This window comes from Rhincodon typus, chromosome 34 (assembly GCF_021869965.1).
Source record: "Rhincodon typus isolate 14 chromosome 34, sRhiTyp1.1, whole genome shotgun sequence".
Lineage (NCBI taxonomy): Eukaryota > Metazoa > Chordata > Chondrichthyes > Orectolobiformes > Rhincodontidae > Rhincodon > Rhincodon typus.
Genome location: NC_063365.1, coordinates 10,807,185 through 10,831,758, shown reverse-complemented (window position 1 = coordinate 10,831,758; position 24,574 = coordinate 10,807,185). Strand labels below are relative to the sequence as shown.

The 24,574-nt window shown below is 41.6% G+C and overlaps 1 protein-coding gene across 1 annotated transcript; it reads left to right on the top strand.

Annotated features, from left to right (window-relative positions):
- On the top strand, positions 1-21,310 carry LOC109913263 (growth-regulated alpha protein-like). The gene is made up of 5 exons (XM_020512751.2): positions 1-108; positions 1,722-1,816; positions 1,956-2,079; positions 14,197-14,286; positions 20,451-21,310. Exons 2-5 carry the CDS (start codon positions 1,744-1,746, stop codon positions 20,566-20,568), a joined length of 405 nt encoding a protein of 134 aa, XP_020368340.1. The 5' UTR covers positions 1-108; positions 1,722-1,743; the 3' UTR covers positions 20,569-21,310.
- Positions 21,311-24,574: the final 3,264 nt, after the last annotated feature.

The following is a 24,574-nucleotide window of genomic DNA, read 5'->3' as shown; positions in this document are numbered from 1 at the left end:
CAGAATACAGAGTTCAGTGTCAAACTTTCTCTGTGCTGTCCAACTGATTCTTGCGACTGGAGAGCAGAGATACCAGTGTGCAGTTCTCAATCTCATTTCTTCAGAAAGGTTAGCCCTTACTATTTTAATGTGTAAAACTGTAACTGTCAAGAAGGAGACAAATGTTGTGATATGTTTTTGCATTTGACAGGACATATTCTGAGCAAAGGTAAGGTTTTAGGCACAGCATTCATGTTACTCCTACAAATCAATATTCAGTTTTGTCTGACCAATTCTCTTATTTATAAGAAACTGCTACAATCTTTTCTTTTTGTGTAACAATCAAATCAATCACTTACTGTTCATTCGGAGCTATTTGAAGATGTAACAGCACCACTGCTGATTTATTCAAAAGCGAATGTATAGTACATTAATTGTTCATGACGTTTAATCAGTCCCATATGTAGCAAGACTTGACGAATTCTTAGAATTAGCAATCTTTCAAAAATGATTCCATATGGCTTGTATGATGAACTGAAGGATTTCTTCATGTCCAACTTAGAGATGAAGTGCAGTCCCAGTTTTAAGTGTCCTACCTCATTGATTCCTTCATAACTTTAGCCCTGACTTGATTACCTTTACAATTTCTCTTCTGTCTTTCCCTCAAGTTCATTACCTTCTCTGGAACCACCACCTGCCACTTAACCCACACTCAGTTTTCCTCACAATCACTCAACTAGTGCGTGTAGCCTAATGGCATCCAGAAATCACCAGTTTATATACCTTTAGAACTGTTGTCATCACTCCACTCTGCAAATACTCTGCTGAACAATTTCATTATCTTGTCTATTTACAACTTCATTTTATCAGATGGTTTTAACGTTGAGCAACATTGCAGAGTGCTTCAGAGGTGAGGAAAATGCTCTCCCACTCTAAGATGCTGGAGTATAATCTCCTATAATATTCCTCTCCAACTTCAATTCATTCCATTCAGTCTTTTGCAACATTGATATCCTCCAATGGTTTATTTGCTTGGCCTGCATGATGCACTTTGTGCATGACCTATAACAATTCCTTTTGGTTATCTATTTGCTGGTCCTCAGTAACTTCAAGGATAAACACTACACCAATTTTCAGGTAACTTCACCTCTCTCACACGACCCTTAACTCCACAAATCCTGTTGGGCTTATTTAATTGTGTATTGTCACATCCTGGATATGTCAGACTTTTGTCAATGGAAGCCATCCTGTTCACCTCAAGCCAGAAGCTTGCCTTACACACCAAACTTACTCCTTTCCTGCCTGCTTGTTAGTTTGGGTTAGGCTGGCCCAGCTACTCCAAAACCTTCAAATTGAACAGGTGCTTTTTATTTAAAAGAATTCATCCATGGGATGTGAGTGTCACTGATAAGCCAGCATTTATTATCTCCCTCTCTAATTGCTCAAAGGGCAGTTAGGAGTTGATCACATTGATGTGGGTTTGGAATCACATTTGGACCAGACCAGGTAAGGATATCAAAACTTGACCATTAAGCCCATGAGCTAAAGAACTCTTTCCTGGATCCTTGACCTTGCTTACTCACTCCTCCCTTATGGGAGGCTCACCAGAACCAACCTTCTCAACCAGGTCATCCATACTTTCTTGCACACTTACAGCAGGGTCACTCCCATTGTCATTAATCTACTTGGAACTTCTGTGTTATTTAAGGGCATGTTCAAATTTATATTCTTATTTTCTTCAGCCAGCCAAATACATGCAACACAATGAATCTTAGACTTCAGGCTACAGCTCAGATTACAGCACTCTTCCTACTTCAACTTTTCTTGAGGAGCAAACGTGAGCACTGAAATTTGTTTTATTGATAAATTAATTGAATTCATTGCATTAAGTCATTCTAACATTGGATGAGAACTTTTTTTTTGAAACGGTAACCTGACCAGTTTTCTTTTCTTCTTAATTCTTTTGCCTCACCTAGTTGAGGCAGCAACATTACCGCTGAGATGCCAGTGTGTTCATTCAATTAATGGCCTGAATCCCAAAGCAATCAAGAACTTTCAGATATTTCCAAGAACAGCTCACTGCAGCAGAACTGAAATTATGTAAGTACTGCATGTCTTAGCATTGGTTTGCAAACAATGATTATGTAAAACGAGAACACACAGACTACTTTGCTTCTCCCTTTCTCGGGTGATTGCCAGAGTATCGATTTATTGCAGCTGCTCAAAGGCCATCATAGTTGAGCTTGATCATTTCCTCACGTGATACCCAAAGGTGGAAACTGGAAGGAGGGTTTGCTGGAGACTGAGTGGGAATGGTAGCCCTAACAAAAACCAAAAATGTCCATTCAAATTCAGGGAGAGGGTGGTGTGTGTATGGAATGCATTGCCAGAGGCAGTGGTGGAGGCTGGTACAATTAGAACATTTAAAAGGCGTCTGGATGGGTATATGAATAGGAAGGGTTCAGAGGGATATGGGCCAAACGCTGGCAAATGCGACTAGATTAATTTAGGATATCTGGTCGGCATGAACGAGTTGAACTTGAGGGTCTGTTTCCATGCTGTACAACTCTATGACTCTAAATCTGAATGCCCGCATTGCTCCCTCTCTAAACTCAGCATTCTTCAGCTCCTGAACCCGACACCTTCCTGGTCTGATATTAGAATATCAGTTCACTGGATAAGTTTACATGAGCCATCAGGAAAGACCTTGTGAGAATTACCTTCTAATAGGGTTTTGTGGTGCTGTTCAATTGCGCCTGGGAGGTTCACATTGAAGCAATTGTGATAGTGTTATTGACAGTGAGCAGCAGGGAGACAGGCTGACACTTTGTACCTCACTCAGGATTCTAGGTGCACAGCTTTGCACATATGGAAAAGTCCCTTTCGTGTCTGCATGGGACAAGTATCTGAGAAATTCTTACCATTCCTGCAGATCCACTTGCTTGCAATACTAAAGACAAATATTACCAAGGAACGACATGGCATTCCTCTAAACTATAGCAAACTAGATGCACTTAAAACTGCAGCCAATTGAAATGTGTTGACTACACTGGAGAAAGAATGTAACCAGGCAATGGAAAGTCTGGCCAGATTGTATAAAGTGTTCCAAGTAACACTAAAATGGAGAGAGGGAAAATCAGACATTGAACATCAATATGCTAAGCAATTGCAGTTCTAATGTTAAGGAAATAAAGATATCAGCTAACTTCCAGCACTAAACAACTCAACATAGTTTGCAGCCTGTTTCAAACAATTGCTGCTCTGCTCAACACAGTGTTCTCCACTGAGACCATGCAACAACCTCTTCTATGTAATTTCCAGGAATTATCAGGAATTTAATAAAGAATTTCCATTGAAAGGAAATTATATATAAGTACTACATACTTTCACAGATTATTCATGCAACCAATGTAATTGGCAAAGACCAGAATCTTGGGTTTAGCTGAGGCTGAAACTAGGTAATTTCAGAAGAAGTGATTGAATTAGGAAGTGAATATTGGAATATGTGAAAAATTATGGATTTGGCAGATGACCAATTTAGCTGGATTTATGTTGTTGATTATTGTGTATTTCTGACTGCCGGAGCCACTTATGTGAGGACAGAATACAAAAGAAGACTGAACTTGAATTCTGAAGTGCTTCACAACGAGTTAATATTTTTGAAAAGTGGTTAGTGTTGTAAAGTAAGAAACAAGAGCAAAAACGTGCAAAATAAGAATCATTGCGAAAACATAAATGAACAGAAAATCTGTTTTAGTGATGTTGGATGAATGTGGGTCAAGATACCCAGAAAATGCCCTAGAAACAAAAACAGAAATTGCAGGAGAATTTCAGCAGGTCTGGCAGCATCTGTGGAGAGAAAACAGTCCTAATGTTTCATGACACTTCTTTAGAACTATTCAGGACAGCCAGGAGAACAGTAAAGGGAGGGGAAAGACTTCTAGTTTTAAAGTGCATTTATTTCAATGCACGAGGCCTGACTGGTAAGGCAGATGAGCTCAGAGAATATTGGCTTCAGGGACTGGGATATCATAGCCATAACAGAAACACGGCTGAGAGAAGGGCAGGACTGGCCTGGACAGGACTGGTTCCAGGATACAGAAGCTACAGGCGTCACAGAAGTACAAGTAACTGAAGAGGGGGAGTTGCCCTTTTGATAAGGGAGGACATAACAACAGTGCTTAGGGAGGATATTCTTAAGGGGTCATCAATTGAGGCCATATGGTTAGAACTTAGAAACAAGAAGGGGATGGTCACTCTGTTGGGGGGGTATTATAGATGCCCAAATAGCCAGCGGGTACTAGAGATGCAGACATGTAGAGAGAATGCAGATACCTGTAGGAATATTAGAGTAGTATTGGTTGGAGATTTTAATTTCCCCCTGTATTGACTGGGCCACCCAGAGTGTAAAAGGCCTGGACAGGGTGGAATTTGTCAAATATGTCCAAGAAAGTTTCCTAAATCAGGATTTAGAGGGCCCTACTCGGGAGGGTGCAACGCTGGACCTCCTTTTAGGAAATGAGGTTGGGCAAGTGACTGAAGTGTCAGTCAGAGAGAACTTTGGGTCCAGTGACCATAACTCTCCTCGTTTTAACATAGTTATGGAAACAGATAAGACATGTCCACAGATTAAGGTGCTGAACTGGAGCAGGACGTGCGATGCAGGGTGAGCTAGTGAATTTGATTCAAAATTGGCTCAATGGTAGGAAACAGAGAGTGATGGTTGAAGGTTGTTTCTCGGACTGGAGGCCTGTGACTAGTGCGTGCCACAGGGGTCAGTGCTGGGACCTTTGTTATTTGTTATTTACATAAATGATCTGATGTGAATGTACAAGGCATGATTAGTAAGTTCGTGGATCATACAAAATTAGGAGGTATCGTTGATCGCGAAGAAGGTTATCAAAAATTACAGAGGGACCTTGATCAGACGGGGAAGTGGGCTGAGATTTGGCAAATACAATTCAATACAGATAAGTGTGAGGTGTTGCACTTTGGAAAGTCAAACCAAGGTAGGACTTATACAGTGAATGGTAAGGTCCTGAGGAGTGTTGTGGAACAGAGGGGTCTTCATTGGTTGAGGCACTGAGTGTAGAAGTTGGGACATTATGTTACAGTTGTCTAAGTCATTGGTGAGGCCACACTTGGAGTATTGTGTACAGTTTTGGTCACCCTGTTATAGGAAAGACATAGTTAAACTGGAAAGTGTGCAAAGAATATTTATGAAAATGTTGCCAGGACCAGTAGGCCTGAGTTACAGAGAGAGGTTGGCCAGGATAGGATTTTATTCCTTCGAATGTAGGAGAATGAGGGGTGACCTTATTGGGATGTATAAAATCATGACGGGCACAGATATGGTGAATGCATATCGTCTTTTTCCCAGGGAAGGGGAATTGAAAACTAGACGGCATAGGTTTAAGGTGAGAGGGGATAGATTTAAGAAGGATCTGAGGGGCAACTTCTTCACACAAAGGGTGGTGTGTATATGGAATGGGCTGCCAGAGAAAATAGTTGAGGCAGGTACAATAGCAACATTTAAAAAACATTTGGATAGTTACATGGATGGGAAGGGTTTACAGGGATATGGACCAAATGCAAGCAATTGTAACTAGCTGAGTGGGCACCATGGTCAGCATGGACCAGTTTGGGCCAAAGAGCCTGTTTCCATGCTGTATTACTCTATGACTGATAGTAGCTAGGAAACGGTGGCTATAGTTGATTATGACAGGTTTGTGGGGATGGAGGGTGGTAAGTAGATAGGTGGAGTCAAAGCCCAGAGAGAGAAACAGACAGGCAGACAAACAGTTGACTGATAATAAGCTCAGAAAGGAGAAAAGCTCAAAACTGGGACAAAACATAGGTGAAAATAGATTGGCTGTGATGAAAGCAGCCCATGTCATGACAAGGTCTGGGTGTGGGGTTGTGTAAAGGACATGGATGAGATATTCAGGCCATAAGATTATTGGACTTGATATGGAGTCCTGAAGGCTGCAGGATCCCCACACGGAAAATGAAATGCTGTTCTTCCAGCTTGTACTGAGCCTCAGTACAGCAAGCCCAAGGCAGAGGTGTTAGCAATGGGACACGGCAGACAATTGGAAGCTCAGGGTCATTTTTACAGACAGAAACTAGGTGTTCTGCAAAGCGGTCATCCAGTCTATGTTCTGTCTCCCCAGTGTGGAGGAGATCATATTGTGAACGGAGAACACACTAGACTGGATTAGGTAAATCCTTGCTTCATCTGGAAGGTGTATCTGGGCTTTGGACAGTGAGGAGGGAGGAGATAAAAAGGCAGGTGTTACACCTTCTGTGACTGCATGGGAAGGTGCTGTGGCAGTGTTGAGAGTGGATGAGAAGAAGACAAGGAGAGGGCCAGGATGTCCCAAAGGGAACAGTCCCTATGAAATGTCTGCAAGGGAGGATGGGAATGTGCGTCTGATGATGGCTTCCCACTGGAGATGGTGGAAATGGCAGTTTATGATTCTTTGGTTGCGGATGCTGGTTGTGTAAAAAGCAAGGACTGGGGACTCTATTGGTGCTGTGGGAGGGGTGAGCGAGATGGGTCAGACACAGCTGAGGGCGTTGTGGAACAGCGTGAACCATAGTGGCAGGAAATCCTCAGTTGAACATAAAGGTGGACATTTCTGAGGCCTCCCTGCAGAAGGTGGCATCATCAGAACAGATGTAACAGAGACAGAGAAATTGAGAGCATGGGATGGAGATGAATTGAACTGAATTTCCCCAGAAAACAGAGGAGGCTGGTTCATGCATTTATTCAAGGCTGAGTGAAGTTGATTTTTGATCGAAAAGAGAATCAAGGGTAATAATGGGACAGACATGGAGTTGATCATCACAACCAGATCAACCACATAATTTTATCAAATGGCAGAGCAGCTCAAAGCACCGAATGGCCTACTCCTGTTCCAAGTCCTTTGTTTGTATTCATATGATTTATGAACTTTACACACCCTCAGGATATCCCACAGCACTTTACAATTAATTGAGTACTTTTGAACTTTTACAATTTTGATTAGGAAACACAAATAGTAATTATCATACAGCAAAGTCCCAAGAACAGCGACATGACAACATTCAGATAACCTGCTCTAGGTTACTTTGATTGAGGGTTGAATATCAACCAGGGAACTGGGCAAAACATCCATGTGCTTCTTCCAACTGTTTCATAAGATCTTTTATGTCCATCGAGAGTGTGGCTGGGTCAATACTGGCCACTTGGATGGGTTTAGCAAATGCCTCTGTGTGACCTGTGCAACAATAAGTATCTCCAAGAGGTGATTGAGGAGGATATTTGCCTAATAGAAGATTGTTTTATGTGTGCAGTCTTTTAAACCATCTACAAAAGATGTCTTATGTAATATATTTGGAGCCTCATTCATTCGCTATTATATTGATTTAAAATGATTTTGTTTCATTGATGCTTTTGTTAATGGTCCTAATGAAAGGCAAAGGAACCTGACTGTCTCTTTAGAATTCCAAATTAATGTACAATCTGTACATTTGTTTCCTGGTATTTGACATCTGTTGAATCCATGCAGATATTTTCTTCTCTACTCACGAGTTTTGGGCACACGTAACAAACTAGCAGATGGCACATGACAAAGTGTATATCCCTAAATGCTCCAAAATCCATGAAGAGAGGGACTAGCTGGCTGTGACAAATACTTACTGTTGGGATACAAGGCTCAGTTAAAGACTTTGACTGCATCTTGCTCCACCCTCATGTTTCTACCTCTTTTCCCTGGGGCTTGCAGGATATAACAGCAGATAAAGCTTCCAAATCATAGTAACAAATTACATAACAAAATTTTGAAAAATGTGCATATTGGAATGGGGATTAGGGATGCAGTCTTGTCTGCAATGCCCAAAACCCATAAAAAAATAGAGAATGAGAAGTATACCTTGCACTTATTCACGTAACATCAGCTTGACTTGGCAGTAGCACTCTTACCTCTGACTGAAAGGGATGCAAGTTCATGTCCTTGTTATGAATTTGGGGACATCACTTCGGCTATTCACTCAGCACATTACCAAGGAACTGCTCAGTAATGCTGCGAGTGCTGCCTTGATGATGGTTATTGTACCAAGGTTACTATCCAAAGAAAGAGCAGGGTATCGCAAATTATTGCCTTCCTTCAAACATATGGAAACCATTGGTTTGATTAGATTAGATTTAGATTTCGATTTATTGTCACATGTATATAAAAATACAGTGAAAAGTGTTTTATTGCGTTTTATATGCAGAGTGTTGCCACACTCTGGTCCCATCTGACACACTAAACATAATGAAAGATTTAACTGCAACACAGTTTATCTTTCCCTCTTGTATTCCTCCTCTGTTGCTCCCTCAGTCACTGCTTGATATCAGCCCAGGTCTCTGCAACTGGTTCCCGGGTCTCTGCAACGGGCCTCCACCGCTGCCAACACTGCAACCGCCACGTCATGGGCCTGGGGATGTGCTGGTTCCGTTCCTCCTGCTTCCTATCCAAAACTCCTCCAGACGCTGCTGTTGGTTGTTGGGGTCCTCCGAAAAACTAGCTTTCTCTTCCTCCAGATTCTCATTGATTTTATGGTTCCACACATAACAACGGCAGCTGCACTTCAGAAATAATTCTGCAATGCTTAGGGACATTCTGAGGTTGCAAACGGTGCTACATACAAATGCAAGCTCTGTCTTTTCTTTAGTGACAACTATCTCTCATTCAAAATAGATCATTCGGAGTTCTGAATAAGTCATTTCAGACTTGAAATATTAATTGCTCTCTCTCCATAAGAACTACCAGACCTGCTGATTTTTTCCAGCGTTCTGTTTTAGTTCAGATTTGCAGAGTCTGCAGCAGTTTATTCATTTGGTTTGGCATATATTAGCTCTGAAGGACTTTGGGTCATCCCAACTACCTAACCAATGCAAGCTTTTTAATTTTAAAACGTATTTAATTCTGTTAACACCTCATTAGTAAAATAAGTTGTTATGCTGGTCAGAGAGCAGGAGAAGCCCGACAAGCTCTTGGTTATAGTTTTCCCACATTCAAACGGGTCAATTATCTGAGGCAGTTCCAAAGCATGAAACACTGGCTGAATTTGTTAGAATTAAATCATATTACCTGTCTGGACCTGTTACTGGCATGTCTAACCAACCACGTACAATTTCTCACGGTTTTCTCCTTCTCCCTCTCAATTTGAACTCAGTAATTTCCCCAGCGTTGCATAATTTTTGGTTTGTACCGAATCCCTGACTGTCAGCTTACTAAATGAAAGTACACACAATATGCTCGGTGAACTAAGGGATCATTCAACTTTTTAAAAAAAATCAATAAAAATATCTTTGTGATCCTCGATATTTCATGTTTCACAATGGGTGAGAGTTTCTAATAGAAATAACAAGGAATTCTGTGCAGAAAAACCCATGGGTCTGCCCCAGCTCTTTCAGAGGGCAATCTGGTTAGTTCCAGTCTCCTCACTCACACCCTATGTCGTTGCAAAATTTTCTCTTTTAAGTGTGTAATTCCATTTCAAATGTAACTATTGAATCCGAATCTACCATCCGTGCATTCCAATTTCTAACAACATGTTGCAAAAGACAAGTTTTTCCTTCTGGTGCCTCTGGTTCTTTGGTTAATCATCTTAAAACCATGCATTTTGGTTACGAACACTTCAGCCTGGCTGGAAATACCTTCATTTTCTTCCTCAAAAATCCTTCAGCATTTTAAAACTACTCTTGGCTTCTTCTGACTTGACTCCAGTGAAGACAACTCCAGTTTCATCAGTCTCTCCAAATGACTCGTTCCTCATCCTTGAAACTATTCTAGTGAACCTCTGCAAATCTAAAGCCTTCACATCCTTTATGAAATAGCATTTAGCATAATACTGTAGCTGGAGCTGAGCAAATCATTTATAAAGATTTTGGATAACTGCCAGGTTTTTATACACTCTACGTCTATGTTTTTAGAGAACAAAGAGGAAGGGACATATTCTGCGGCCCAGACAGAAGACCTAACTAGCTAACAGACTACTGATGAGATTTAGGAGACTTCAGTATTTGTTTCCATTCCCCACCCCTCCCCATCTCTTTGCCAGCTGCTATTTTAGCTGTTACCCTTACAGCCAAGTCATTAAGTGGGAAGTGGAGAAAGCCAGTGCATGAATATACCAACTCCAAGATCAGACTGCATAGAGAAGCTGTGGCCATGCTTTGAGTGTACAACATTTCGAACTAGATACCACACCCCAATATTTGTGGAAAGGAGTGGAGATGCACATTTGTCAAGCTGGGTGAAGTCCAGTAATCCAGGGCCATGTTAGGATTATTTTATTCCGTATCCCACCAACACTGCTGCTCCTCCTGGTCCATAGACACTGGATCTGGCTGCTCCCAACTTACCTCGAACAATGGTGGAAACAGCCATTCAGTGTTAAATTCACATGGTGTCAAAATCAAAGGAACAGAGTCCTATTTACATGTTATAGCGATAAAGTTATCCAGAAGGTTGCGTGGGTGCCGCCAACTCAGTAGTTAAAATTTAATTTATTCTGTTAGCGCTGGGTTGGACTCGATATCACAAATTAACCATTACAATAACTGTCTCTTCCTTAATCCTGTCATGAGTGAGAGAGGGCAAAGTGTGTATATGCAATGACTAGGCTTTGTTTATTGTCTTTGAGTTATATTTTCTTACCTTGCTCCAAGCAGCCTGCTGTACTGACAATGGAAATATATTCAATAAGCAAATGAAATGCAATAATTAATATGCACATAAAAAGTTAATGATTGGCATTTTGCTAAATAAGTTTTTTGTTCACTGTAACCATGATATTAGCTAATTGACATCATTAAAAAATAGATGTGAAGTTACAGTTACAAGAATTGGATTCAAGAATGACCTCAAATGGAAACCAACAGCAAACTCATTTCCGACAAAAATAGAGATTATTAATGTTCAACTCACTTTATGCCCAAACATTTTGAATTCGAAGATGGTTTCTTTGGCATATTATGAAAAATAAATTCTGTAAAAGTCTCCAACTCATCCATAGATTGTTTCACACCCACTTCACAAGTACACACATATATCTAATCTTATCAGTTTGCTAATAACAACCCATATCTCTCTGATGGTGCAGTGGTGGTGACACTGAACTGGTAGTCCAGAGAATGAGGTGATATCCCTGGAAATGTAGTTCAAATCCTACCACGGCAGCTGGTAGAATTTAAAAGGGGAGGTGATGGCCTTGTGGTGACTAGTAATCCAGAAATCAGCTGGTGACCCGGGTCTGAATGCCACCCCAACAGATAGGGGAATATGAATTCAATAAAAATATCTGGCAGGAGTCGCATTCATTCAGTCAGGTGGGAGTTACACTGGGACTCCTCAAAATTGGGATGTGGACTCCATAAATTCACATGGCATCAGATCAAACACAGGCACAATAACTTTCTGCCAAGTTATCATGTATCACCTTCCCTCTGCTGATGAGTCAGCACTCTTCCATGTTGAGCAACACTTGGAGAAAGGAATGGGAGGAGCTGGGTGTGGAATTTCAATATTTATCACAGACAGCCTCGACAGCACCATTACTGATCGAGCTGGTTGGGTCCTAAAGGACATAATTGCTGGACTTGGACTTGCAGCAGCTGGTGAGGGAACCAACAAGACAGTAAACATACTTGACCTCATCCTTACCAGTCACTGGCTGCAGACACATCTGTCCATGACAGTATCGGTCAGAGTGATCACCACACAGTCCTCATGGAGACAAAGTCCTGCCTTCACATGAAGATTACCCTCCATCATGTTGTGTGGCCCTATCACCGTGCTAAATGGGACAGACTTCAAACAGATCTAGCAACTCAATACTGGGCATCCACGAGGCGCTGTGGGCCATCAACAGCAGCAGAATTGTACTCCAGCACAATCTGTAACCTCATGGCCCGCATATCCCCCACTCAGCCATTACCATCAAGCCAGAGGATCAGCCCTGGTTCAATGGAGAGTGCAGAAGGGCATGCCAGGAGCAGCACCAGGCATACCTACAAATAAGGTGTCAACCTGGTGAAGCTACAAAACAGGGCTATTTGTATGCCAGACAGCATAAGCATCAGGTGATAGGCAGAGCTAAGCAATCCCGCAACCTTGCATTTGACCACCAATGTGCAAAATTGCCCAGATATGTCCTATACACAGAAAGCAGGACAAATCCAACCATGCCAATTACTGCCTCATTGGTCCACTCACAATCATCAGTAAAGTGATGGGAAATGTCATCAATAGTGCAATGAAGCAGGACCTACTTCGCAGTAACCTACTCAGTGACGTCCAAGTTGAATTTCACCAGGGCCACTCAGCTCCTGACCTCGTTACAGCTTTGGTTCAAACATGGACAAAACAGCTGAATTCCAGAGGTGAGGTGAGAGTGACAGCCCTTGCCATCAAGGCCACATTCGGCTGAGTGTGGTATCAAGGGGCACCAGCAAAACTGAAATTAATGGGTATCAGGGGGCAAACCCTCTGCTGGTTGGATTTATACCTGGGATATAGGAAGATGGTGGCGATTGTTGCTGCTCCATCTCAGTCCAGGATCTCTCAACAGGATTTCCTCAGAGTAGTGTCTTAGGCTCAACCATCTTCAGCTGCTTCATTAATGACCTTCCCGCATAAGGTCAGAAGTGGGGATGTTTGCCGATGATTGCACAATGTTCAGCACCATTCGTGACTCTTCAGATACTGGAGCAGTGATTGTTCAAATACAACAAGATCTGGACAATATCCAGACTCAGGCTGAAAAGGGGCAAGTGACATTCGTGCTGTACAAATGCCAGGCTATGATCATCATCAATAAGAGACAACCTAACCACTGCCCTTGACATTCAATGGTGTTACCATCACTGAATCCCCACTATCACCATCCTGGGGCATCACCACTGACCAGAAACTCAACTTGACTCACCACATAAATACAGAGGCTTCAACAGCAGGTGAGGGGCTAGGAATACTGCAGTGAGTAGCTTACTCCTGAATGTCCACAATCTACAAGACACAAGTCAGGACTGTGATGGAATACTCTCTGCTGGCCTGGATGGGTACAGCTCCAACAACATTCAATAAGCTTGACATCGTCCAGGACAAAGCAGCTCACTTACTTGGCACCACATCAACGACATCCACTCCCTTCACCACTGACATTCAGTAGCACCAGTGTGTACTATCTACAAGATTCATTGCAGAAATTCACCAAATATCCTTCCAACCTACAACCACTCCTACCTAGATGGACAAGGGCAGCAAATACACGGGAACACCACCACTTGCAAGTTCCCCTCTGAGCCGATCACCATCCTGACTTGGAAATATACTGTCGTTCCCTCAGTGTCACTGGGTCAAAATCCTGGAATTTCCTCCCCAGTAGCATTGCAGGTCTACCTGCAGCACATGGACTGCAGCAGTTCAAGAAGGCAGCTCACAACCACCTCCTCAACGGCAGCTGGGGATGGGCAATAAATGCAGACAGCCAGCGTTTTATACTGAAGCTCAAAGAGAAATCATTCGTTTCCTCTCCTTAAACTTTTTTGCTATTTTATTACAGATCATTTGGATTAATGTTACAACAATGCATATTTTCACTTTCTTTACACACCACAACTTTTGGTTAACTGGTTTACATCATATAGTCAAAAAACTTAAAGGATTGAATAGCTACAAATCCATAATTTTTGCTCTCCTAACAAAATGCTCCTGACATCAATCTATCAGCATATCTTTCTCAGTTAAATGCATCAACGATGAAAACACTTAAGCCCTAAGTGGTTCAAACTTTAGGTGGTAGAGTGTTTCTATTTGTTCAGAAGAGCAAATTAGAGATTATCAATAAAAGATAATTCAGAATGCACTTCTTTACCCAGTGAATCTCTAACTCACTACCACGTGGACCATTCGGGCCAAATACTCTGCAGATAAATCGGACAGCACGTAGGAGAAAGCACTTGAGGATTTTACTCATAGATGCCGAAAAATTGTAGAATTGCTTTGAATGAAATGTTAGCGTAATATGGACTGGTTAAAGTTAAAAAGATTCTGCCTTACAAAATCTATGCAATCACATGAATACTGACTTTGAGATAGTGTCAGCAACACAGTTATGTTGTCTTTGCTGGATGCATGTGATAGTACACAAACATTAAATGACAACTGCTCTCTTCATCCTCAGATTAATGGTGCAGCAGGGACATAAAGAAAGCGAGGTTTGCCTTAATCCAGAATCAAGGCAGGGCAAGAGGCTTCAGAAGTGCTGGGAAAGGTCAGTATAAAACATTCATGTTTGGCTCAACACAGGGCACTTACTTCAAGGCATTGAGACTTTCACTCACTTCAACTCCACAACAATTGGAGCTCAATTAAATGTCTGCTTCCAATGGTCTGGCCATCCTACTTCAAATAAAAAGCATTCTATGATTTTGTGTGCTTTGGCGCTATGAACTACTTATGTGGTGCAACAGTTCTAAAATTGGACAATGCAACTTAAGATCAAACTAAAACCTGAACCAAGGTAAAACACACCTGAGAGACTCCCTTTCCTTTGAGAGATCCAGGGGTTCAATTAATGGGGTTAGCTTACACAAACATATGTTCAATGCAGAAGACTGAGTTGGTGATCAAATCAAGATGTTTAAAATGTTGAATTACTAGTAAGCGGTTTTCATCATCATTTTACCAGTACCAGATACATTGAATTCAATCCACAATCACCATAGTGGGATTTAAAGTTTGAAATACTGTCACTGGATTACAGGTCTTGTAGGACTACAACAGTACACTACCCCAAATCCAGCTGTCTAAAAAAACAGAACTATCTAAAGAGTGCGCATTTTCATATTAGAGAACTTCCTATATGAACCACTGCACAATGGTTTTAGTCTGCTTGAGAAATGGCTGCCTGGGAACAGCCATGCTAAAAGGGCGGTCATTGACAAAACTGTTGTACATTAGGTCATCTTGAGGGCATCTTTAAGAATGTTGTGTACACAAAGATAACAAGAAAGCAATTCATTTAAGGAAATTTGAGAGTAACTAGCAATGCATGAAATGGCCTGCAGGTTAAACCTCACTCTGGAATGATTCCAGCTTGGAGTAGGATGAGATTATCATCACTTACAACCTCTACTAGATTCTGATAGGCAACATGACCACAACATTTAAAAATGTCTCTCTCAAACTGCTAACCAAAAATTGGTATTGCATAAAAAATAGGTGTGAACCTGACACATTGAACTCCGTGACTGAAATAACTGCATAACAGTATGAATTACTTTGAATGAAATGCCAAGTTGAATGTCTAAAATCTGGGAAAATCCCCTCATTTTCGGACATTTTATTTCAGTAGCATTCATCTCAATACACATCAATGATTGTTGGGGATTTTGTGCATGTTGCTTTGAATAACAAAAAACATGCTGACTGGATTAACAAACTATTTCTGAGCCTACTAAAGGGACTTTACTTTCTGATTGTGCAAGTTCATGCATGAACTGAAGGATAAGGTCAGGCACAACAAACATTGTGTGCAGGTGACTTCATGTTATAAACAAACATCAAACTTTTGATTTGGTTGCTTGATTATGTGCTTTACAGTCAGCATTAGTGTGGGAAAGAAGCATGGTTTATGGCATGAATGCAGATCAACATTATATTCAACACAAAACAAAATGGCTGGATTCCTGACATGGGAGGGTAAAGGGTGCAGTGGATAATAGATTAATGCTGATACTTACCAGAAGCATGGGCGGTTAAATATGACTAGGTTAAATGGCAAACTTTTGATCAGTGCAACATTTCTTTTCTCCACAATGAACGCACTTGACATGCTTCATTCTCATTTACAGAAAAAGAAATTCTCTCCACAGATCAATCATCATGCAAAATCTTGTAAAATCATTTACATGATCTGAAAGCAGATTGTGTGATTAAAAACTGAAAGAACTGTGGATGCTGTAAATCTGTGACAAAAACAGAAGTTTTTGGAAAGGTTCAGCATGTCTGGCAGCATCTGTGAAATCAGAGTTAACGTTTTGTGTCCAGTGATCCTTGGGTCTGATTTCTCTTCACAGATGCTCAGCAGATCTGGCAGCATCTGTGAAGAGAAATCAGACCCAAGGGTCACTGGACTCTGATTTCACAGACGCTGCCAGATCTGCAGAGCTTTTCCAGCAATTTCTGTTTTTGTTGCAGATTTTGTGATCTTTGTTCTAAAAATATGATATTCATTAGACTAGACACACTTGTAGATATCGGTTTTAAAAATCTTCCTTCTTTAGGGACTGCTGTAACACTTTACTCCTTCATGCACTCAAGACAGATGCCAGTGACATTTCAGCACCATGACCAATTCTAATGTGCAAGGGAAAGCAATGACAACAGCAAGTTATTTGACCACGTTCCATATAGTTAATCTACATGTAGAAGAAAAACTCAAACATTACATTTAGCCAGCTATTATATAAGGTGCAGTAATAGTTCTGAAGGGGTTAATGTCCATGTTATATTGAGCTCCACCCAATCTGATGATGTCCCATGGTCTTTGGGTGGAGACAGTTGCTAGCTGCATGGGTTCACAAGAGGAGAGGTATTCTACACAGCACCTGTTAGTCCTAAGTGATTACGCCTAGCAAGCTGTAAACTGTACCTATTACTGTCATGCAACAAAATATATAGCTTATGTAAGAATAAGTGTCTGTTCTGTTTAGATTCCCCAGTGGTCTATCCCCTACCACTGATAATTAGATAAGCCCTAGACTAAGCATAGAGGAAGGAAGGATTAGTGGAACTACTCAAACCAGAATAGGACATGCTGTTGGTGATGCAGAGATAGCTTAAAATACAACATTGGTTAAACCAGCTAATGGAGTGCATCACTGTGATGCATCGTTCACTTATGAGTCAGCCTACTGAGTTGTTATGTATTCCATGATCTGTCCTGACTGACCTCAGTTGTGCACTGGGGAGTGTTCTAAATTTTCCATTTGTGAATCAAGTATCTGTCTGTCATGATTTGTGGCTATGGTTGAGGGTTGCCCACAATGTTACAGCCCAAAGCGAATAGCACTCAGCTGACATCTGCATGCGTAACAATGGCAACTAAACTTTTAAGGGCACTTTTACACCACAAATGCAGCCTGGAGGTCTGATGAAGAGTTACTGGGTTCGAAGTGTTGACTCTGCTTTCTCCCCACCACGCTGCCAGGCCTGCTGAGTTTCCCCAGCAATTTCTGTTTGTCTTTCAGCCCAGAGCAGTTTTGTGGTCTAAACAAACACCAGAACGAAAAAAACCGAGAGCCCCTGGAGAGGGGTATTTCAATCCACATTATAGCAGAATCAGTTTGCAGTAATCCTACAATTTGACAAATGATCAGCATCAGTGCAGGCCAAATTCAAGAAATCATTTGTGTAAAGTTTGGCTGTTGTATCACAATAAGCACCAGTTAACTCAGGAGACTTGGATGAAATAAGCCATTCTGCAGACTTAAGATTATGGCTCATTAACATGCAGGCCCGTCCCACCGGGAAAATTTGACTATGCTTTGTTCAAACTACAACTCTTAAACCAAATAAACACAAACTTTGGAATTCCAATTCATTGCTATTTCAAAAGGGTCAGAGGCTACGATCTGGATAGTTACAAGAATGATGGGGAGCCAGTCTGTGCCTTGGAAGCACAGAAATACCAGCAAGCAGAGGCCCTGCCAAATTTAAGTGGCAGAATTATTTACCGTGTTTCCATGCCTGACAGCTGGGAAGATGGAAGGCTGGGAGATCATGCTCTTCACTAGAAGTTAAATGCTTTCAGAAGAGGATCAGGCATACATTTTCCATTTAGAACGTTATTTTAACTAACCACATGCCTTGAATCCCAGCCATCTGTCGGCTTTATAGAGATTCTCTAATCAACCTATTCAGATCATGTTGTGACACATCTCTGCAGCAAGGGGGACTTGAACCCTGATCTTCTGTCCCAAAGGTAGGGACACTACCACATTGTCATGGGAGCCATTATAACACGAGTTAAGTCACACTTTAACCTTCTATATGACAGGGAGACTCTTCTTTTTAATCAACCTGTTCACAGATGTTGCTACACACTTCTAGAATGGTTGAAACATAGGGAAATATCCTCTTAGTATTTGCCCTGTCAAGTCCCATATAGCATTCTTAAAGGGGTGTGACAGGGTAAATACTGTGAGGATGTTTCCCTTCATGGAACAGTCTAGGACCAGAGGGCATTAGGACGCTAATTTAAGACTGAGATGAGAAGGAATTTCTTCCCTCGGATGGTTGGAATTTGGAATTCCCTATCACAGAGTTCTGTGGGGGCAGAGACCTTGTGTATATTTATGGCTGAGACAGCTATGACCCGACTGAATTGTAGAGAAGCCCTGAGGAACCAAATGGCCTACTTCTTATGGTCTTCTTAAGGATCCCAGGCCTGCTGGCTCAGAGGTAGGGACACTATCACTGCACCACCATAGACCCTGACACATTTGAATCTAATAGATTAATTAGTTCAACTGCTAGGTATTCAGCATCCTACTAACAGAATTACACACTAACAGATCACAGGGAAACATTAAAACAGCTTTGGGGAGAAAAGGAAAGGATCACAAAGGGATTGATCAGCTGGTTACCTGCAGACAGGTGTCTACACATCTGCACATTATGGCTTGTTTCGTTTTCCCTTTGTCCAACATATGGCTGTTTCAGGATCTTAATACGTGTGATGCATAACTCAGATTAGTAAAACACTTGAGTTAAACGTGCGGTACTATAACTATATTGTAACATTAATTTGATATAAATGTCAGCCAATTGAGCCAGTTGGTCACTTGGATGCAAAGCTAGCATGTGCAACTTCTGAGGAAGGGTCACCAGACCCGAAACGTTAACTCTGTTTTTTCTTTCACAGATGCTGCCAGACCTGCTGAGCTTTTCCAGCAACTTTGTTTTTGTACCTGATTTACAGCATCCCGCAGCTCTTTTGGTTTTTATGTCCAACTTCACTCCTGACAAGGCAATTCAGTTCTATTCCTGAAACTGGAATAAGTTGCAACAGCGCAACTTAAAATGAGACAACCCAAATTAATAATACGAGTTGTTTGCAATGAAAATAAAAGGCACGCAGACAGACCAGGTTGTAAAAAATTCTTTAGAGCCCTTATTGAAAAGTAAGTGTAAGCAAACCTTTTAGGATGGATGATGCCAACTGAACTCTGATTAACAGTGCCACACTGTGGAGAAAAAAAATCCCACAGAGAAATCACATTGCAAAGACAAGAGAACAAAAAGAAAGACCCAGAAGATGCAGATCAGTTATTAATTGTGGTGAGAGAAATAGATTTTAAAATTTTACATCAAGTTTGCAAGATCTCCAAAACAGATTTATTCGAAGTGCTGGCAGTGAACATCATGACTGTAATCCCCTCAATCTTATGTTTAATGGATAGGAAATCTTGGGGAATGTGTAACTTCCTGATCCATGCTTCTAAGGTCGAGATTCCATTCTTTTGGAAAATTCATAGAGATGCAAAGTCTTTGCATATAAAGCAAAGTAACAAGACCATTCAGCTCTGCAGTAAAAGATGACATTATGGAAATAACATGTTGTTTGCAGCTGCTGAAGCCTGTGATTCACCTATTTGGGTTTCCAACTTCTCTGGAATTCTTCTCTGAAAGAGCTGAATCAGTGTGCAGTCCCTGCATTGCCACCAGTCCTATGTGATCATCAGACAATAAGCACAAACATGTTACTCAACAGGTAAGCCTCTGCAAATCCTATCCTCAAAATCAGAAGTTGCATGACACCAGGTCATAGTCCAACAGGTTTATTTTAAATCACAAGCTTTCGTAGCACTGCTCCTTCATCACCGACAAAGGAGCAGCGCTCCGACAAACTGGGGATTTCAAATAAACCTGTTGGACTACGACCTGGTGTTCTGCAACTTCTGACTTTGTCCACCCGAGTCCAAAACTGGCAACTCCGAATCGATCCTATCCTTGCCCAAACCCAGACTGTCCTGAAAGGGCTTCCAGGTACCACGAAGCAGAAACCATACTGAATGAGTTTTCCTCCAACCCAATCCAGAAACACTTCAGCTAATCCAGCACATATTTGAGGATTAAACTCAATGGTAAATATCTGCAGAGAAGCTTTGATGAGTTAATCTCTCCCACTCTACACTGGCAGGGGAATAAAATGGAATTTGGAAGAAAGGAGTGGTAAATGGCCTCGTCCACCATTGTGGGGCTTTTCTAAAGCAAAAATCTGAAGGCCAACAATGTAAAATTCTACTTTGCGTTATGCCTTTAAAGCTATTACAATTTCCATGATTTTCAAGATACTTCAGAAGCTTCACTGAATGCAAGCACGAACTGTGGAATGTACAATTTACCAGTCAGTGTTTTTCTTTGTTACAGTACTCAGAAAAATCCAAACAAAAGGAAAGAATGTTTTAAAAGAAAAGCAAGGAAGGATTCAAAGAAGAAGAAAGGACATAAAAATGGAAACTCACAGTCTAAACACCAACAGCTTTAATGCTGCTGTCATCGTCTGCAACACTTCTAGCATGTACAGAGCTGCAGGAAGTTGGAGAAAGGTGATGGATTGCAGCATTACGGCCTGTTTTGATCCTGAATTGTGCAGTACAGTTCTTGAAGACTTCTTTTAATTCTTGCTCTTCAGTTTTTGTTAAAATAAAAGCAGTTAAGATTTATTTTTCCATAGATGTTACGTGCTTAGTTGTAACTGGAATAGAAGCTATTGTCCACAGTCATCAGAGGACTGGAACTGTATATATGGTTAATTAAACACACTGAACATTAAACTAATGTCATTTCAAACTGGTATATTTTAGATCATAGATCCTAGAGACAAACTAGTTGTAAAGTGGATATTATGTATTTTCTACGTAGCATTGAGATTACACAGGTCAAGTTAGATAACAATAAACTTACTTCAGGCACATTTCAGGTTGTCAGCTGACTTATTTCCACTGCTATTCCTAGTCACCCGGTAGTCAGGCATGTTCACAGTTTCTCTCCAAATATTTCTACCTGTGAGGAAACAGCCGGCCAGAAAATCATGGGTAAATTTGGCAAAGGACAGAGAGGAATACGAACCGTTCAGGGTTCATGGTGGGATTTTTTTTCAAGGAGCCACACTAAGTTTCTTCAATGGCTTAGTATTTCGTTATGTATTTCAATTTTTTTTTATACAAAGATGATTTATAATGCTTCTGTACTTGAAAAAAAAGTTAAATAAAACAAAAGATATTGAAGAAAGTGCACTTGTCTAATTTACTCTAGAGATTTAGTTTACGTTTTCTATGTTCCAAATTTTCAATCCCTCCTCCAGAAGAAAAAAACAACTTCAATGTCACTATATCCAGAATTTACAGAAAGGACCCAGAACGCAGAAGATATACATAACTGCACTCATACTGTAATAACACAGGTTGTTGATTGCACTTTAAATTTAAATAGTAGTTCGTAATGCACTGGACATGGCACAGGCTGCCAAATGGGTTGTGTGTTTCCTTTGATCTTTCCAGCACTGACAAGATTTCTATCTGCATAAAATGTACAGCACAGAAATCAGAGGAGACCATTCAGCCCAACCAGATCATGCAGATGCTCGTGCTCCACTTGAGAGCCTTCCCATCCTTCCTCACCTAATTCTTGGCAAAACCTTCAATTCTATTCTCACTACTACTTATCCAGTTTCCTATACTGCTCACCTCAAATATTCCATTTGGTAGTAAGCTCAAAAACAAAAACAGAAGTTAATATCAAGAGTAAGCAGTGGTCTCAATAATGGTCATTGTGGAATCCCATTTCCCACCATTCCAAATTAATTGCCTTTACTGTTGCTCATGCTGCCAGCTCGCTATCCATTCTGCCACTTGCCTCTGATTCTGACCTTGCAGACTTTTCAACTCACAGAGTCAGAGAAATGTACAGCACAGAAACAAACCCTTTGGGGGATACCAGATATCCTAAAATTATTCTGGTCCCATTTGTCAGCATTTGGCCCATATCCCTCTAAACCCTTCCTCTTCATATATCCATCCAGATGCCTTTTAAATGTTGTAATTGTACCAGTCTTCACCATTTCCTCTAGCAGCTCATTCTATACACGTACGACTGTCTGCATGAAAAAGTTGGCCCTTAGGTCGCTTTTATATGTTTCCCCGCTCACCTTAAACCTATGCCCTCTAGTTTTGGACTCTCCCACCCTGGGTAAAAAACCTTGGCTATTCACCCTATCCATGCCCCTCATGATTTTATAAACCTCTACTAGGTCACCACCCAGCCTCCGACACTCTAGGGAAAATAGCCCCAGCCTATTCGGCCTCTCCCTAAGGCGCAAACCCTGCAAACTCAGCAAATCCTCGTAAATTTTTTCTGAACCCTTTCAAGTTTCACAACATCTTTGCTATAGCAGGGAGACCACAATTGAACGCAATATTCCAAAAGTGGCCTAACCAATGTCCTGTACAGCTGCAACATGACTTTGCAACTCCTTTACTCAATGCCCTGACTAATAAAGGGAAGCATACCAAACACCTTATTTACTACCCTGTCTGCCTGCGACTCCACTTTCAAGAAACTATAAAGCTGCACCCCAAGGTCTCTTTGTTTGGCAACACTCCCCAGGGCCCTACTATTAAATGTATAAGTACTGCCCCGACTTGCCTTTCCAAAACGTAGCATGTCACATTTATCTAGATTAAATTCCATCAACTCATTTTTAAATTAGATGTCCTCCTCACTTTATCAACTCCTTGGTAAGATACAGCTGTTAGTTGCTCTTTAGTACCCATCCATAGGATGACTAACAGCGGCTATCAGCAGAATATTAATATCATCGTGAAGACAGTAGTGTCTTCACTGAACTTCCTGCAGTGGTAAAAAGAAGGGGAACCCCTGCCAATCTTTCCAATTTATGGATGTGGTGGTCAATTTTACAGGCAAACTCCCAGCCAACCCAAGATTAGTTAATGTAGTTCTGAGGTAGGGTCACTGCACCCGAAACGTTAAACTCTGATTTCTCTCCACAGATGCTGCCAGACCTGCTGAGCTTTTCCAGCAATTTCTGGTTTTGTTAGTTAAAGTAGCATCAACCTGCGAATCAGAGAGTGGGCTTCTCAGCTACTCACTACCTTCAGCCATTGGAAAGCTCAACCTTTAAATATTTGCTTGCATCTAACAGCTCGTGATCATTAACAATCCGTGAGAATGCAGCAGAAACTGCTGCCAGAAACATTTCCAGACAAAGTTCAATGCACGAGCAACCTGTCACAGCCAGGAAATGAGCCATCAAACCACAGCTGGTTCCAAAAACTCAAACTTGCTTTCATTTATATCTATCACGCCAAGTATTGCAATTGCACTTCTTTTCAACCATCATATGAGTTAAACGTCAATCTGAGGGATGGCGGCAAATGAACTGTTACAACTTGTGGCTTAGGCAGTCATTGTATTGCTTTTAGAATCATAGGATCCCTACACTGTAAAAGCAGGCCATTCGGCCCATTGAGTCCACACTGCCCCTCCGAAGAGCATCCCACCCAGACCCACTCCCTACTCTATCTCTGCATTTCCCACCCTAGACACTATGGACAATTTAGTACAGCCAATCCATCTAACCTGCACATCTTTGGACTGTGGGAGGAAACCGGAGCACCCGGAGGAAACCCACGCAGACACGGAGAACATGCAAACTCCATCAGTACTTATACGCTTAATGGTAGGGCACTGGGGAGTGTTGCCAAACAAAGAGACCTTGGAGTGCAGCTTCATAGTTTCTCGAAAGTGGAGTTGCAGACAGACGGTTGCCCGAGGCTAGAATCGAACCCAGGTCCCTGGCGCTGTGAGAGAACAGTGCTAACCACTGAGCCACTGCACCATCCCCAAGTACAACTGAGGACAACCCTGCTATAGCACCTGCATCTGTCTTGGAGCAGAGTGTGGGAAAACTTTACAATTGCATACTCTGTTGCCACGGCATCCTTTGCCAATCAAGATAAAAAGTAGCTTCCAGGGCAATGAATGAAGTGAGAGAAAGGCAGTGCTTGCAAAGCAAATACAAAGACAGGATTTGCACTGGCTAGTGACAGTCAGAAATGGGGGTGTGCCAAAATCTTCCAGGCAATGCAAGTAGCATCATGTCAGCTACGTCAGTAATAGAAATGATAAGCGCTGGAGAAACCTAGCCAGTCTGGCAGTACTGTGGCAGGGGATTAAAAATTGTGAGACAACAAGGTGCAGGGCTGGATGAACACAGCAGGCCAAGCAGCATCATAGGAGCAGAGAGGCTGACGTTTCGGGCCTAGACCCTTCATCAGAAAAGGGCGAGGGGAAGGGGGTTTTGAAATAAATAGGGAGAGAGTGGGAGGCGGATAGAAGAGGGATAGAGGAGAGGATAGGTGGAGAGGAAACAAACAGGTCGAAGAGGCGGGGATGGGGCCAGGAAAGGTGAGTGTAGGTAGGGAGTTAGGAAGGGGATAGGTCAGTCCAGGGAGGACGGACAGGTCAAGGGG

What these genes read in the sequence shown, in the direction of transcription:
- LOC109913263 (XM_020512751.2), top strand. Translation starts at nt 1,744, where the DNA reads ATGAATCTTAGACTTCAGGCTACAGCTCAGATTACAGCACTCTTCCTA. An exon ending in TGCAGCAGAACTGAAATTAT is followed by an intron (nt 2,080 to 14,196) that starts GTAAGTACTGCA and finishes CTTCATCCTCAG; the next exon opens with ATTAATGGTGCAGCAGGGAC. An exon ending in CTTCAGAAGTGCTGGGAAAG is followed by an intron (nt 14,287 to 20,450) that starts GTCAGTATAAAA and finishes TCTTTGTTACAG; the next exon opens with TACTCAGAAAAATCCAAACA.